The sequence below is a fragment of the Schistocerca nitens genome, chromosome 4, assembly GCF_023898315.1.
Source record: "Schistocerca nitens isolate TAMUIC-IGC-003100 chromosome 4, iqSchNite1.1, whole genome shotgun sequence".
NCBI classification, from domain to species: domain Eukaryota; kingdom Metazoa; phylum Arthropoda; class Insecta; order Orthoptera; family Acrididae; genus Schistocerca; species Schistocerca nitens.
The window spans coordinates 398,906,989-398,923,680 of record NC_064617.1 but is presented as its reverse complement, the minus strand read 5'-3'; the positions used below and the strand labels follow the sequence as shown (position 1 = coordinate 398,923,680).

Genomic DNA, 16,692 nt, shown 5'->3' with positions numbered 1-16,692 from the left:
GGGAACTTAGTAAAGCTATTTTCATGAAGAATGTGAGATTACAGAGAAGAAGGGATGGACTTACATAGACACGGAAGCACTTCAACGTCAGTGAGGACGAGACAAACGAAAGGCTAAGTAAAGCTTATACAGGGTTCCAGAAGACGACTGCACGACAACAGGAAAAAAAAGAGAAATGGTCATTGACGTAATTTTACATTAAGCCAAGGATAGATGTGTTAAGTTGAGATGACTATCTTTGCCTTATTATCATGTTTATCTTTGCATTATTATCTTTGGAATCAGTAATGCACTTGAAAATGCGCTGATATCTCGAAACCTAGGTTGTGCAGTAACCATAATAAAATTTGTGAAACAAGGCAAAAAACAGAATTTAGTTAATTAACAACTACAAGATATACAGAAAATAAACACACATGAATAGACAGAGCATCTCTCCAAGTTTTCAACTTACATTTCAGGAGCTCAGTATTGGCACCATTTGTAACGTGGCAAACGTTAATACGTACACGGAAATCACTGGAGCTTCTGAATTGCCCATGAAGGCACGACAGTAGTTCTCTTTGGAAATCTGTTGCCTGGCTGCCTCGCTGCAGGTGTGAACTAATTCGGTGGACAGTGTGGAGTGGCTGACTTGTCTACGTGTTTTGAAACTCCTGCTTCCAAATGCAAATATACAATGGCGCGTATTACGAGGCGAAACCTGGAGGTACTCTATGCACTGGTAAACTATGTAATCAAAAGTATCTGTACATCTGCTGCTGGACAAGAATATGATATCTGTCCACTCTACAATGACATGTCTGAATGTATGTGGAGTAATGACAGCCCATTCATCCTCAAGAGCCAAAACCAAAGATGGTAGTGAAGTTGGATGCAGAGATCTGGAGTGATGTCAGTATTCTAATTCATCCCAAAACTGTTCTGTTGGGCTTAAGTCGAGACTCTGGGCAGAACAGTCCATTCCAGAAATGTTATTGTCTGCAAACCATTGCCTCACAGATGCTACTATGTGACAGGATGCATTCCTGTCGTAGCAGCCCCTTATCAGTTAGAGGGCCCGCACAACAGACAAGCAAGGTGGGCTGCCGACCGCCCTTCAAGAGCTCAGATTGAAACATCGCCAGTGGATGTAAACAACAACAGACTTTCCGCATAAACAAGGAACTACTTCGTGAAAAGCCAAGTGACAGAGATCCACCAATTGGAACTAATGTGCCTACGTGTAGCACTCTGCCGAATCGGCGTTATAAGCACGCCAGCAGAGTCAGACCGGCTGTGTACCTACAGCTAGGACAGATCCGGCCAATACCTACGCCGACTCTAGCATAGTAGACACTCGCCGTGGTCTTCAGTGGAAAGTTGTATCTTTGTAGTTGTGTAGAGTAGTATTTTGGTTATTATTTTCTTTTCATTGTTTTGTACTATTATCTGATCAAGAATTGTTGTGCTTCTTGTTCTTACGTTTGGAAATTAGTGCACGCCAAGAAGGCGTTTTAGTTGTAATAAAGTGTGTTTAAACTTGATCGTTCGTTCTTTCCCGCCAACAGCAGGACACTATAGTTCCATTGTCATCCTGTTACAAACGATGATAGTCTCTGAACTGACTCCCTATTGTATTTAGTACACAATGCTGTAAAATGTCTTCATATCCTTCCGTATCTGCCTTTTTCTAAAGTGCAATAAAGCAGCCATACGCTAACCACAAGAAACGTCACCATACCATAACACCACCGTCTCTGTACTTCGGTGTTGGTATTGCACATGATGGCATGTAACGTTATACAGCCACCATCCGTCGTACTCAATGGTCCCTATCTGTCAGCACAATAAGTCTGTCATTTCTTGATTTAGCTGTGGATGTTCCTTCGCGTTTCCAGTCCACAGTCCTGTCACCAACAGTCGACGTGGCAACTTTAGATGGGTGGAAATGTCCCTTATCGATTTGTTACTCAGGTGACATCCAATGACTGGTCCACGTTCGGAATGACTGGGCTCTCCTGACCGACCCATTAACCTGTTGCTGCTTCTCTACTGCCAATGCAATACGACTCGCCCTCTTTTATACTGTAAGGTCCGTCTTTTGTGACATTCAGTGGTCAACTGCTCAACACACAGCACTCCTGCATACTTTTGATCAAGGAGTGTACTTTACATGTTTCTGTATGTCGCGGTTTTCGCACAGTCACATCCTGGAAACCTGGAGCCATTTACGAGTAGCCCTGCAGAAGACCAAGAGCAACTAAAACAAGTAGAAAGAGTTATACGTTCAGCAAGTATTGGCAGACAAAGAATAGTGTCATACCTCCATGAGAAACTTGAAACTCTTAGCTCAGGATAGGAGCAACCACAGGAACTATGGCGCAAGTTTAAAAGAATAGTTGACCATGCCATGGATATATACACTCCTGGAAATTGAAATAAGAACACCGTGAATTCATTGTCCCAGGAAGGGGAAACTTTATTGACACATTCCTGGGGTCAGATACATCACATGGTCACACTGACAGAACCACAGGCACATATACACAGGCAACAGAGCATGCACAATGTCGGCAGTAGTACAGTGTATATCCACCTTTCGCAGCAATGCAGGCTGCTATTCTCCCATGGAGACGATCGTAGAGATGCTGGATGTAGTCCTGTGGAACGGCTTGCCATGCCATTTCCACCTGGCGCCTCAGTTGGACCAGCGTTCGTGCTGGACGTGCAGACCGCGTGAGACGACGCTTCATCCAGTCCCAAACATGCTCAATAGGGGACAGATCCGGAGATCTTGCTGGCCAGGGTAGTTTACTTACACCTTCTAGAGCACGTTGGGTGGCACGGGATACATGCGGACGTGCATTGTCCTGTTGGAACAGCAAGTTCCCTTGCCGGTCTAGGAATGGTAGAACGATGGGTTCGATGACGGTTTGGATGTACCGTGCACTATTCAGTGTCCCCTCGACGATCACCAGTGGTGTACGGCCAGTGTAGGAGATCGCTCCCCACACCATGATGCCGCGTGTTGGCCCTGTGTGCCTCGGTCGTATGCAGTCCTGATTGTGGCGCTCACCTGCACGGCGCCAAACACGCATACGACCATCATTGGCACCAAGGCAGAAGCGACTCTCATCGCTGAAGACGACACGTCTCCATTCGTCCCTCCATTCACGCCTGTCGCGACACCACTGGAGGCGGGCTGCACGATGTTGGGGCGTGAGCGGAAGACGGCCTAACGGTGTGCGGGACCGTAGCCCAGCTTCATGGAGACGGTTGCGAATGGTCCTCGCCGATACCCCAGGAGCAACAGTGTCCCTAATTTGCTGGGAAGTGGCGGTGCGGTCCCCTACGGCACTGCGTAGGATCCTACGGTCTTGGCGTGCATCCGTGCGTCGCTGCGCTCCGGTCCCAGGTCGACGGGCACGTGCACCTTCCGCCGACCACTGGCGACAACATCGATGTACTGTGGAGACCTCACGCCCCACGTGTTGAGCAATTCGGCGGTACGTCCACCCGGCCTCCCGCATGCCCACTATACGCCCTCGCTCAAAGTCCGTCAACTGCACATACGGTTCACGTCCACGCTGTCGCGGCATGCTACCAGTGTTAAAGACTGCGATGGAGCTCCGTATGCCACGGCAAACTGGCTGACACTGACGGCGGCGGTGCACAAATGCTGCGCAGCTAGCGCCATTCGACGGCCAACACCGCAGTTCCTGGTGTGTCCGCTGTGCCGTGCGTGTGATCATTGCTTGTACAGCCCTCTCGCAGTGTCCGGAGCAAGTATGGTGGGTCTGACACACCGGTGTCAATGTGTTCTTTTTTCCATTTCCAGGAGTGTATGTACCCAACAGGAAGTTCACAGTGGGAGGGATCCTCCATGGTAAAAAAAACTTCTTAAGAAACAGAGACTGCTGCAGAATAGGTATAAAGCAAAGCATAGTGTTATAGAAAGATGCTGAATGAAACGGCTTTGGCAGTCCAATACGTGAAGTCCTCACTGAATAATGTCAAGTCATCTTTCACAAAATCAAAGAAATTCTGGTCATATGTAAAGGCTGTCAGTGGCACTAAAGCTAGAGTCCAGTCAGTCATGGACGAAACAGGAACTGAAACTGCGTATAGCAAAGCAAAAACATAAAACTCTGTTTTCAAATGTTGCTTTTCAAAAGAACAACCTGAAGCATTGTACTAATTTAATTCTCATAGCACTGAAAAGATGAGTGAAATAGATATTAGTATCACTGGCTTTGAGAAAAAGCTCAAATCATTAAAACTGAACAAAGCCCCAGGGCCGCATAAAATCTCTGTCAAAATCTATACACAATTCGCGGTTGAGTAAGCCCCTCTGGTAACTATAATCTGTCAGATATCTCTAACAAAAAACTGAACCCGGAAGCTGGAAGAAAGCGCTGTCACACCTGCCTACAAAATGGGTAGTAGAAGTGATCCATAAAACTACCATCCAATATCCTTGACACCAATTTGTTGTAGTATCGTAGAACATATCCTGAGCTCAAACATAATGAGGGGTCTCGAACAGAACGACCACCTCCATGCCAGCCAGCGTGGATTTCGAAACATAGATCATGTGAAACTCAACTCTCATTTTTCTCCCATGACATCCTGAAAGCCATGGATCAAGACAGGCAGGTAGATGCTGAATTTCTCCATTTCCGAAAATCATTTGACTCACCACCACACCTACACTTATCATCAAGAGCACGATCATATGTGGTATCAGACGAAGTATGTGACTGGATTGAAGATGTCTTGGCAGGGAGGGTGCAGCGTGTTTCTTGGATAGAGAGTCATCGACAGATGTAGAAGTTACTTCGGGTGTACCCCAGGGAAGTGTGTTGGGTTTCCTGCTGTTCATATTCTATATTAATAGTAATTAATGTATATTAATATTAATAGTAACCTCAGTCATTTTTGCATGTGATGCAATTATCTATGAGGAAATGCAATCTGAAAGAAGCTGTACAAATATTCAGTCAGACTCTGATAATATTTTAAAGTGGAGAATTATTAGCAACTTGCTTTAAATGCTCGAAAATCTAATATCGTACACATCACAAAACGAAAAAAAAAATTGTGAGTCGCAGTTGGAATCAGTAAACTCATACAAATACTTGGATGTAACACTAAGTAAATGAAGTGGAACGCTGACATAGTCTCAATCGTGAGTAAAGCAGGTAGTATACTTCAATTTATTGGTAGAATACTGGGGAAATGCAATCAGTCTACAAAGGAGACTGCTGACAAATCACTCATCCTGGAACGTTGCTCAAGTGTGTGGAACCCGTACGAAGTAGAACTAGAAGGGGATATTGAAGGGCAGTAGGAATTATCACAAGTTTGTTTCACCAGCGAGATAGTATCGCTGAGAAGGAAACATTCCCAAGTGTCAATAAACGATCTTGATCAAACATGGCGGGTGCGTAAAGAGCGCAAAATAGTGCAATAAGTATTTTTTTACGCCCAGCTTCACTTTCAAGGGGTAAAACAAACCGGGAGGTAATTCGGTATTTTACGTATAGAGGGGATATATTCGAAATGATGATATATTAAACACGTTTTCAATTAAAGTTGATTTGTAATTAATGTCCTTGAAAACTGTATAATCAACTTTTATAATAATTTGAAATTTTGCAAAATACCCTTCACCATTAATTAATTTTGAGAAATGAAAACTTTTGTTTCAGCAATAAATAAAAATTCATTACTATCCTAATTACTAATTTGATTTATATTTGTTTTATGGTTTAAATTATTATTCCATGTTTTACATTCATGGTTTTTTTAGTTTACCGTTTCACATACGTGCATTTTGTTGACTGAATACTATAAGTAACTCATTATTCAGATAGAAAATAATTACGATAATCTGTAAAGAAATGCTTAAAACATATTTTTTGTACAGTGCACATAAAATGAACCAATTTTTTTCACGTAATATAGACAACGGAGAAGACAAATAAGACAAAATTCAGCAGTGTTTCAAATTGTCACGGGTGATCCTTTAAATATCCTGGCTCCTATCAGATATATTTCAGTACTATGGTAAGGCTTGGTTAAGAGAATTGCTTGTATGCTAGTGACCGCAGCTAGATTGTATCGTTTATCAAATGCAGACTTACATCATAATCATTCAACACAACTGGATCTGAAAATCATCTCTTGAAAATCTTATCAGAAAGCTCTTCCAACATCGAAAGCCGTATACGTTCCACGGCTGTACTTGAGCCATCTTCTTCTTTACTTGGGTACGGCGCTCAAAACGGTTTTTCCACACATGCCACTCTCCTTCTCATAGTTTTAAAAGAAACTGATAGTGAGCTTGAACCTAGAATCTCTTTTTGAAGTCCCAAATGTCATTGTGATAGCATCAAAATCTGGTAAAAGGTCTTACCAGGTCAAAAGATATCTGAAAGGTATTGTTAGATTCTTGCGGTGGTCAGTGTAAAAGAAACGTTTACAGCATCGTACGTACTTGAGGACAAGGAATTTGTTCATCTGGTGATACCAAAGGGCTCGGGAGTACATGTACAGCCAAGGGACGTAGACAGCATTACGTAGGGATGTACGTGGCTTGAAAGCTTCTTTAATTTATGCTGTAACAAAAGTTTTCATTTATCAATTAAGTGATGTGGTGGGGTGTTTTGTAAAATTTCTAATTTTCACAAAAATTGATTATACAGTCTTCAAGAACATAAATTACATATCAACTTTTAAATGAAAAACATTTTACATAACATCTTTTGAAAACGCCAGATTATCATTTGGGGTGTTTTTTACTCCTTAAGAGTGAAACTGGATACAAACAAAAAAAAAAATTATCCCACTACTTTGCCCCTTCTACACATCCGACAAGTTTCATCAAGTTTCAGTTGGTAGAGCACTTGCCCGCGAAAGGCAAAGGTCCCAAGTTCGAGTCTCGGTCGAGCACACAGTTTTAATCTGCCAGGAAGTTTCATATTAGCGCACACTCCGCTGCAGAGTGAAAATCTCATTCTGGAAGTTTCATCAAGATCGTTTATTGACACTTCTGAATGTTCTCTTGTGAGATGGTGAAAGAACTGAACTCTCACATTCTTGAAGACAGACAGAAACAATACAGACGAACTGTAGTAACAAAGTTCCAAGAACCAGTTCTAGGAACATTCCGCAACATATCGCTCCCGCAGGAATCGTGAGGATAAAATTAGATTAATTACAGCACCCACAGAGGCATTTAATCAACAACTTTCCTGTGTTCCATACCGGGAAAAAGCCCTAATAACTGGCACAGTACCTTCTACCATGCACTTCACAGTTGCTCAAGGCGTATAAATGTAACTATACACTGAAGAGCCAGAGAAACTGGTATACATGCCTAATATTGTGTAGAGCCCCCGCGAGCACGCAGAAGTGCCGCAACACGACGTGGCATGGACTCGACTAATGTCTGAAGTAGTGCTGGAGGGAACTGACACCATGAGTCCTGCAGGGCTGTCCATAAATCCGTAAGAGTACGAGAGGGTGGAGATCTCTTCTGAACAGCACGTTGGAGGCTTCCCAGATACGCTCAATAATGTTCATGCCTGGGGAGTTTGGTGCCCAGCGGAAGTGTTTAAACTCAGAAGAGTGTTCTTGGAGCCTCTCTGTAGGAATTCTAAACGCGCGGGGTATCGTATTGTCGTGCTGGAATTGCTCAAGTCTGTCGAAATGCACAATGGACATGAATGGATGCATTTTTGTATGTCCATCCTTTTAGCAGGAGGTCTCTGGGGCGACGGCCGTTTACTATCGTGACAAATAAATAAAAACACCTACATCCATCCTTATGATTTTTTTTTATTTTGTCGCTACCTGCCGGCCGCTGAGGCCGAGCGTTTCTAGGCGCTACAGTCCGGAACCGCGCTGGTGCTACGATCGCAGGTTCGAATCCTGCCTCGGGCATGGATGTGTGTGATGTACTTAGATTAGTTAGGTTTAAGTAGTTCTAAGTCTAGGGGACTGATGACCTCAGATGTTACGTCCCATAGTGCCTAGAGCCATTTTAACCATTGTTTTTTTTTTTCGCTACCAGTTTCAACGCTTCAGTGCGTCATCTTCAGGCTGTTTTTGATGCGATACAGGTTGATATGATCCCCATGCATAACACATCAGTTGCCAGCATTACTAGAAGTTGATGGTTGGAGTGCTGACACATTATCTGCGTATCCACTAACGCTGGCAACTGATGTGTTATACATGGGGATCATATAAACTTGTATCGCATGAAAAACAGCCTGAAGATGATGCAATGAAGCGTTGAAACTGGTAGCGACAAAAAAAATGGTTAAAATGGCTCTAGGCACTATGGGACTTAACATCTGAGGTCATCAGTCCCCTAGACTTAGAACTACTTAAACGTAACTAACCTAAGCACATCACACACATCCATGCCCGAGGCAGGATTCGAACCTGCGATCGTAGCAGCAGCGCGGTTCCGGACTGTAGCGTCTAGAAACGCTCGGCCTCAGCGGCCGGCTGGTAGCGACACAATTAAAAAAAAATCATAAGGACGGCTGTAGATGTTTTTATTTATCTGTCATGAATGGATGCAGGTGATGAGACAGGATGATTACGTACGTGTCACCTGTCAAAGTCTTATTTAGACTTATCAGGGTCCCACATCACTCCAACTGCACACGCCCCACACCATTACAGAGTCTCTACCAGCTTGAACAATCCCCTGCTAATGTGCAGGGTCCGTGGATTCATGAGGTTATCTCCGTACCCGCACACTTCCAACCACTCGATACAATTAGAAACGAGACTCTACCGACCAGGCAATGTCCAATGTAGCTGTTGACGGCCCCAGGCGAGGTGTAAAGCTTTGTGTTGTGCAGTTATCAAGGGTAGACGAGTGGGCCGTCGGCTCCGAATGCCCATATCAATGATGTTTTGTTCAATGATTTGCACACTGACACTTGCTGATGGCCCAACGTTGAAATCTACAGCAGTTTGCGGAAGGGTTGCACTTCTGTAACATTGAACGATTCTCTGCAGTCGTCGTTGGTCCCTGTCTTGCAGGATCTTTTTCCAGCCACAACGATGTCGGAGATTTGATGTTTTACCGGATTCCTGACGTTCACGATACACTCGTGTGATGGTCGTACGGGAAAATCCCCATTTCATCGCCACCTCGGAGATTCTGTGTCCCATCGCTCGTGCGCCGACTATAACATCACGTTCAAACACACTTAAATCTTGATAACCTGACATTGCAGCAGCAGTAACCGATCTAAAAAATGCGCCAGACACTTGTTGTCCCTCCCAGACGTTGCCAACCGCAGCGCCGTATTCTGCCTGTTACATATCTCTGCTTCAGTGTAGTTGTGGTATGAGCGGTGCAGCAGAGGCGGCTGGTGGCGTGTTGCAGCGTGATGAAGGCGGCGGCGTGCGGCACGTGGCTGGGCGACCTGATCACGGCGCTGATGGTGACGGACATGATGCTGCAGGACAACCTGTACCCGCAGTGGGCGCGGCGCGCGCGCGCCGTCTGGCGCCGCTCCAACGTGCCGCGCATCCTGCTCTTCTGGGTCGGCTCCGTCGTCGCCACCGCCGTCGTCGTCACGCTCATCGTCAGCGACTGGATCAGCTGGGACCACCTCAACCAAGACTTCCTCTCCACCACCGGTCAGTCGCCACAGCAGCTCGCCCTCTGCCTTTGTCTACTTCATTTTGACTGCAGAAAGGATGGATGATTTTTCTATGTTATCCTCATCCTTTCCTGTCAGAAAGGCCACAGTTCCTAATAATCGACAGGAAGTCATCTAATGACAACAAGGTGATATCCGGAGTTCCCCGCAGAGGTGGTACGAGGGGGGACCCAAAAGAAACGGGATTGTTGTATAAAACATTTATTGCTGAACCTTTTTACAAAATTACTTCAGGCACCTTCAAAATACTCTCCATTACATGCGATGCACTTGTCAAGTCTCTTTTTCCCCTGTTGGAAGCATGTTTGGAACTCTTCAAGTTTGATATTGTCCAGTGCCCTTTGCGAAGCTGTTTTTACCGCCTCCACATCGTCATAACGCTCCCCTTTTAGCGTTTTTTTTTTCCTTCGTGGAAATAGGAAAAAGTCGCACGGTGCTAGGTCCGGCGAATACGGAGCGTGGGGAACGACAGACCACCTCTGAGATGCCAAATAGTGGGTCACTCGTAAGGCCGTGTGTGCTGGAGCGTTGTCGTGAGCAGAAACCAGTCACCTGATCGCCAAAGTTCCGGGCGTTTCCTCCTCACATCCTCTCGCAGACGCCTTAAAACATCCAAGTAAAAGTGCTGGTTAACAGTCTGGCCACGAACATAAAAAGACAATGATCATTGTCTTCACATTTGACTTCACTTGCCTTGCTTTTTTTGGTCTGGGAGAGTTGGGAGTCCTCCACTGGCTTGACGCTTGCTTGGTTTCTGGGTCATACCCGTAACACCAACTCTCATCCCCTGTAATGACTTTGTTCAAGAAGTTTGTATCATGTGCAGTCTCTGTTTCCAAGTCCTGACACACATTCATGCGGATGGTGTTTTGCTCCTGTGTGAGAAGGCGCGGAACAAATTTAACAGCAACACGTCACATGTGCAAATCCTCACTCAAAATCCGCTGGAACGAGCTGCAACTGATTCCTGTCTGTGCTGAAATTTGGTCGATCGTTTGGCGACTTTCCTCGTTGATCTTTTGGCGGACCTTTTCAATGTTCTCCTCATTTCACGATGCAGAAGGGCGTCCAGAACGAGCTTGGTCTTCAACACACATCTCACCACGTTTAAAGCGCCCAAACCACTCGAAAACCTGTGTGCGGCTCATAGCGTCCTCCTGGAAAGCTTCCTGAAGCATTTGTTGTGTCTCCGTTGCAGTTCTTTTAAGCAGGAAACAAAATTTCACACACACTCTTTGTTCTTTTAAGGTTGCCATAACGACTTCGCAGAGGTAACCCGCCAACAGTCAGAGAAACACAATACCACACTTACACGTTCAGCTCTACACTGACGCCTTCTGCACAGCTGTTTCATGAAGGTCTCTGCTAACACCACCTAGCGTGAGAACCCTGCTCTACGTCTACGAGTGGCAGCGCCCTCTTTGAGTCCGGTTTCTTTTGGGTCCCCCCTCGTATAAACCCTCTGCTGTTCTTAACCCTAGCAGTACCAAAGCGTTTTCCCTAAGACACATTAGCAGGGTGGGGGAGGTGGGTACTTTACGCCGACCGCAAAAAGTTATTAAAAAAATTCGTTGATTGTTGTTGACCACTATTAACAACATACTTTTTAAAGATATACTGATGCGAAAGAACCTGGAAATACCTCTTAGCACATTCTTATCGACATCGACGCATTTTCAATAACGTGTACTACTAACCTTTGGGTACTTTATGAGCACCACGAGAATAATTTTAAAAGTGCGAAGTTCATTAATTTTTGTGGACTTTTACTTCCTTCTAAAGAGATGTTAACGTCTAAGTAAGGTCCTGAAACTGAAAAATCTGAATATGACATTCGATCTGGAAAGTGACTACTAGGAATTAAATTTTTGACTTAAGTTTAACTGAAAAATTTTAAACATTTATGGTATTTGGTAGTAGAATCCAATATAAGCAATAAACATTCTTTTCATAATTTTAAAATATATAGCAACTGAGTAGATTACGATATTTTCAAAATGGTTCAAATGGCTCTAAGCACTATGGGACTTAACATCTGCGGTCATCAGTCCCCTAGACTTAGAACTACTTAAACCTAACTAAACTAAGGACCTCACACACATCCATTCCCGAGGCAGAATTCGAACCTGCGACCGTAGCAGCAGAGAGGTTCCGAACTAAAACGCCTAGAACCACTCAGCCCCAGCGGCCGGAACGATATTTTCAAAAGGAGGCCTTAGACTAACTCTTCCCCCCCCTCCCCCCCTCCCCCCTCCTCCCTCCCCCCCTCCCCCCCTCCCCCAACTAGGTATTGGACGGTTAGCTTATATAAACGATTCTGGACACAATTTGAGCCGCCTTGTTAGACTGGTTAGAAATGATGCTGTCATTTGTCGTCGAGTAAAGTTATCGGAACTTCAAAATCAATTCCAAAATGATTCAGTCAAGATATCTGTTTAGTGCCAAAAGTGTGGAGTCCTCCATAAGAGAACTAAAACAATTCGGTTAAATTTCCTTTACACGATAAATAACGCGAATTTAAAGTACTACAAAATACCTATAACTTACAATGTCAAATATCTTAAACTGGAACTAACGCACAGAAAATATAGAGGGAAAGGCAAACCAAACTCTGCATGTTATTGGCAGAACTCCTGAAAGATGCAACAAGTCCACCAAAGAAAGTGCCTTCACTGCTCTTGTTCCCGCTCTTCTGGAATACTGCGGCGCGGTATGAACAAAAGACAAGCGTACGGAATATCAGACCAACTGCGTGATTGGACTGAAGAGTTTCTAGCAAACAGAAAACACTGCAAATACACAGGCAAAAAGACGCTTCCTAGTAAGTTTACTCAATTGGAGAACAATCGATGAGAGCAGCTACTTCCATAAAATATCTAGGAATATGCGTATGGGGTAATCTGAAGTAGAACGACCACATAAATCAATCGCGAGTAAGGCGCATGTCAGACTGAGGTTTATTGGAAAAATCCCCAGGAAGTGCACAAAGAATCTAGGTCACAGAACCTTCGTTCGACCAATACCTGAATTTTTCTCGTCAGTGTGGAATCCGTCCCAGATAGGATTGTTAAGATGAAATAGAGAAGATCCAAAGAAGAGCAGCGCGTTTCGTTCCAGGTTCATTTTGCAAGCACCAAAGCGCCACGGAGGTGCTCAGGCAACTCCAGTGGCAAACGCTACGATGGGTTCTGCTATTAGACTTCCGAGAGCACATGTTCTTAGAGGAAACATCCAAGATATTTCTTCGTCCTAAGTATATCTCTCGAAAAGGCAATGAAAATAAAATTAGAGAGATTTGGGTCCATACATAGGGTTGCGAGCAATCGGTCTTGCCGAGAGCTATTCGCGAAAGTACCCTACACCAGACACCGTAAGGTGGTTTGCGGAGTATGGCTGTAGATGTAGGGGATCCTTATCAGATGGTACTGATGAAGGACAACGAGAAAGTTCACAAAGGGCAGCTTATTTTTTTATTATCGCGAAACAGGGGAGAGTGTGTCACAGATAGGATCAACGAGTTGAGTTGACAGTCATTTTAAAAAGGCTGTTTTCGTTACGGTAAATCCCAAAAAATTTTGTTGACTCTCACCTACGTAGACGGAAGTAACTATCGCTATTAATTAAAAGGAATCATGGTGAAATTTAGGTGTTCATTTCTCTCAACGTGCTATTAGAGAGATAGTCAGAAATTGGTTCTGTGAATTCTCTACAAAACATTTCAGTATCAGTTGCGGAGTAATGATGCAGATGTAAGAACTCTGCGCATTTCGTCAGCCAGATTATCGTTTCTTTTTTCCTCAGGGTAGAAATTTTAATTCAGTCTTTATTTTTTACCAATGGGTTCAGGCTGGCGGGTGCAAAATTCTGAAACGTGAGGCAAAACTAAATTCACGTTGTTTTATATACAGCATGAGCCAGCTGTCACAGGCTACCGCAGATTAGTCCAGATCGAGTACGTATATCGAGACGCGGTTTTAGCTAAATTGTAGCGTGGTAAAGTTTCCGAGCTACGCAAGTAAGTTTTAATGTTTCTGGCTGCCAAATTATGACAACGACTTCATTTTTAATGGAACTATGTCGGAGTTGGTGAAACTAGTGCCATGTCTGGCTTAGGACAGAGTCAAAAGGCTCTGTAAACTGTAAACTGAAGCAGAAAATCAGTACTGAGGTAATGAATATTAGCAGTGTCTTGCAGCAGGTGTCACACCTGCTGCAAGACACTGCTTTCCACACACTATATATATATATATATATATTGTGTGTGTGGAAAGAACCTCTGAGCAGGAATTCAGTGGCATAACATGCGTGAAACTTGATCAACCAGTTATAAGGTAACGGCGCCTCAAATCTAGGGATGGGAAATACCGTCCGGTTAAACACGATAAAGGTATTTCAGTTCTTAATAACCGGTTTCTTCCGGAATTTGTTTGGTCTCGATTAAGTTATAACACGTGTTTTTTATTCATTTTTTGCTATCAACCGTGTAAAAAACCGAACTATCGATTAGCCATAGCAGCAGTACTACAATTTTTCGTGTTTTTTAAAAAAGGAGTAATTTATATTCGTAAAATTTGCATTAGTTTGAAATATCGTGTCATTATAGAAACTGAGAAAAGCGGTCAGTGGTATTTTAACAATAATTCCGACAGAAACTAGCAACAAACACATGACAGAAAAATTGGTACAACGTTGCCAAGACTATAATGTCCCTGATGCCGTGTGTTGCGGCTTAAGGTACGCGGATACGTGCAGTGTGCAGTACTTACCCCTACGTGGTGTATGCGGTTGTTTCTCGCTGCAGAATGCATAAACCCTAACTTGGAAATATTTTTACGAAGTGTCGCGGCAATGAAGTACCATGCTCTTTAAAAGATTAAGATTTGTCTGCCATTTGTATGAAATAATAAGAGGAAGAAATTGTGGTAACAGCAGTAAATTAAAAAATTAACACCAATTCATTTTCAGTATACAATAAAAATAAAAAGTAGCTGATCTGCCTTGTCTACATATATGCCTTTACGTGCTTGTAGCCCTTGGAAATGGACAAATTAACACGAAAAACAGAGTTCTTCAACCTCAGTTTTCACCCTTTAGCGCTGACAATTCGTAATGGCCAAATATTGGTATGATTCCCTATTATAACATGATTTTCGAGCAGAGTTTCAATAAATTAGCCTCAATACTGGCGAACGGTGGACGGACTAACGTTTCTTTTACGTACCTATTTAATTTAATATTTTGGTTCTATGTATCTTGAAAGTGAGAGCGTGAAAACTGTTCAATCTTCGTTTGATTTCTGCGTTTATTACAGGAAATAACAGGAATTAAGCACCAAAAATCGTTCATTTCAGTAACCCGTTATTTTGAGCGATTTCAACTGTCAGGTTAAACTGGCGTGGGAAAAACCGATGGAAAAAAATGATGTAACCGAAAACCGGTTGTTTCAGGGATAACAGCTATCCCTATTCAAACTACTGTCCCGTCATCACGAAAGAGGTCCGACAACGTCTGCTCTAACGTACCAAATTTGAGCAAACACGTAACTCATGTATGGTTCGAGTATTGTGTTACTCTCGACAGGACGTGAACATCCCGAAACTTTTAACATTTTTGTCTGTTCATTTTATTGTCATGAGTCTAAAGAAATACAACTTTGTGTCATTCAAAGTTTGTCTTACTACAGAACTAGTTAGGTAACAAGCATGAATTTAAATTACCATTAAAGATCTCCTTTACAAAGTCTAATGAACTTATGAACACATTTAGGGAATTTAGAACTTAGAACCAAGAGGAGTAAGCAGTAATTAACAATTTTTAGTTCCCTGTGTAGAATTTCGCTCTTTTTTCATATTTTACACATTAAAAAAATGCAAGATGCCTTCTTCAACTGCACAGTAATCGCAGCTGAAGAGGATATTAACTTTAAGAACTGTTTCGATTTAAAGTCTGCAGAAAGCTCCTTTACAGCGACATATTACCTCTTTATTAAATGAAAAACTTATTTCCCTTGCATAAGTTTTCCTTTTACACACTGAATCATTATAGCTATACTACACTAAACCTGTGGACCATGGTGGGTGTTGTAGATAGACGAATAAGACCCTGCCGCTGTGTTGACGAGGGTGTGTCGTGTAGTTACGACGGACGGCACAGCTGGGCTTGTCAGGTGACTGACATGTCACTCAACCCCCACCACTCGCCATGAGTGGAGGTTGAACGCTTATGGATTAGGGTGGCTCTCCAACGGTTTCGGTGTCAAGTAGAGTTCCTGACTTGACAACACCCACAAGAGGGCGAAAAGGAGTGCTGCACGCTACTAAGGTAGCTGTGTCTCCAGCTCAGTTACTCGATCTCTTGCTCTTTTACTATCCCAACGGCGAATTTGTGAGTATAGGTATTGTTCTGGTCGAAGAATACATTTGTCCGTATTCTTGGTTAGTTACGCTTCAATTCACAACCCATATGATCAACGAAATTTTGTCACACTTCCTAACATTTTTAACGTCAGCTGTATTAGGCATGGAAATCATACCTATTGGTGAGACTTGAAAATTTGTGTTGGAATGGGATTCAAACTTGGATTTCCCGCTTATCGCGAGTGGACGCCTTAACCATTTCGACTATTCGTGCACTCTCCCGTAACCGACTCAAACCTCTCATATGACACGGAGTACTAATAAACATGTTATCCCGTAACGGTGAAAATTAGGTGGGTAGATCATGTAACTAATGAGAAGGTACTGAACAGAATTGAGAAGTAAAGAAATTTGTGTTACAACCTGACTATAAGAAGTGATCGGTTGCTACAACACATTCCGAGACATCAAGATATGATCAGTTTAGTACTGTAGGGAAGTTTGGGGTGGGGAGGGGGGGAGGTAAAAATCGCAGAGGCAGACCAAGAGATGAAGAGATTGCTACAGTAAACAGATTCAGAAGGATGTAGGTTGCACAGGACATAGTGGCATGGAGAGCTGCATCAAACCAGTCTTCGGACTGAAGACCACTACAACAA

At 43.4% G+C, this 16,692-nt stretch overlaps 1 protein-coding gene across 1 annotated transcript in view; it reads left to right on the top strand.

The window, feature by feature from the left end:
- Positions 1–16,692, top strand: part of LOC126252336 (transmembrane protein 117-like) — a 559,109-nt gene that overhangs the window by 426,115 nt on the left and 116,302 nt on the right. The window contains exon 9 of the mRNA XM_049953223.1: positions 9,398–9,654. Within this exon, the coding sequence (XP_049809180.1) occupies positions 9,398–9,654 (257 nt within the window). The remainder of the gene's footprint in view (positions 1–9,397; positions 9,655–16,692) is intronic.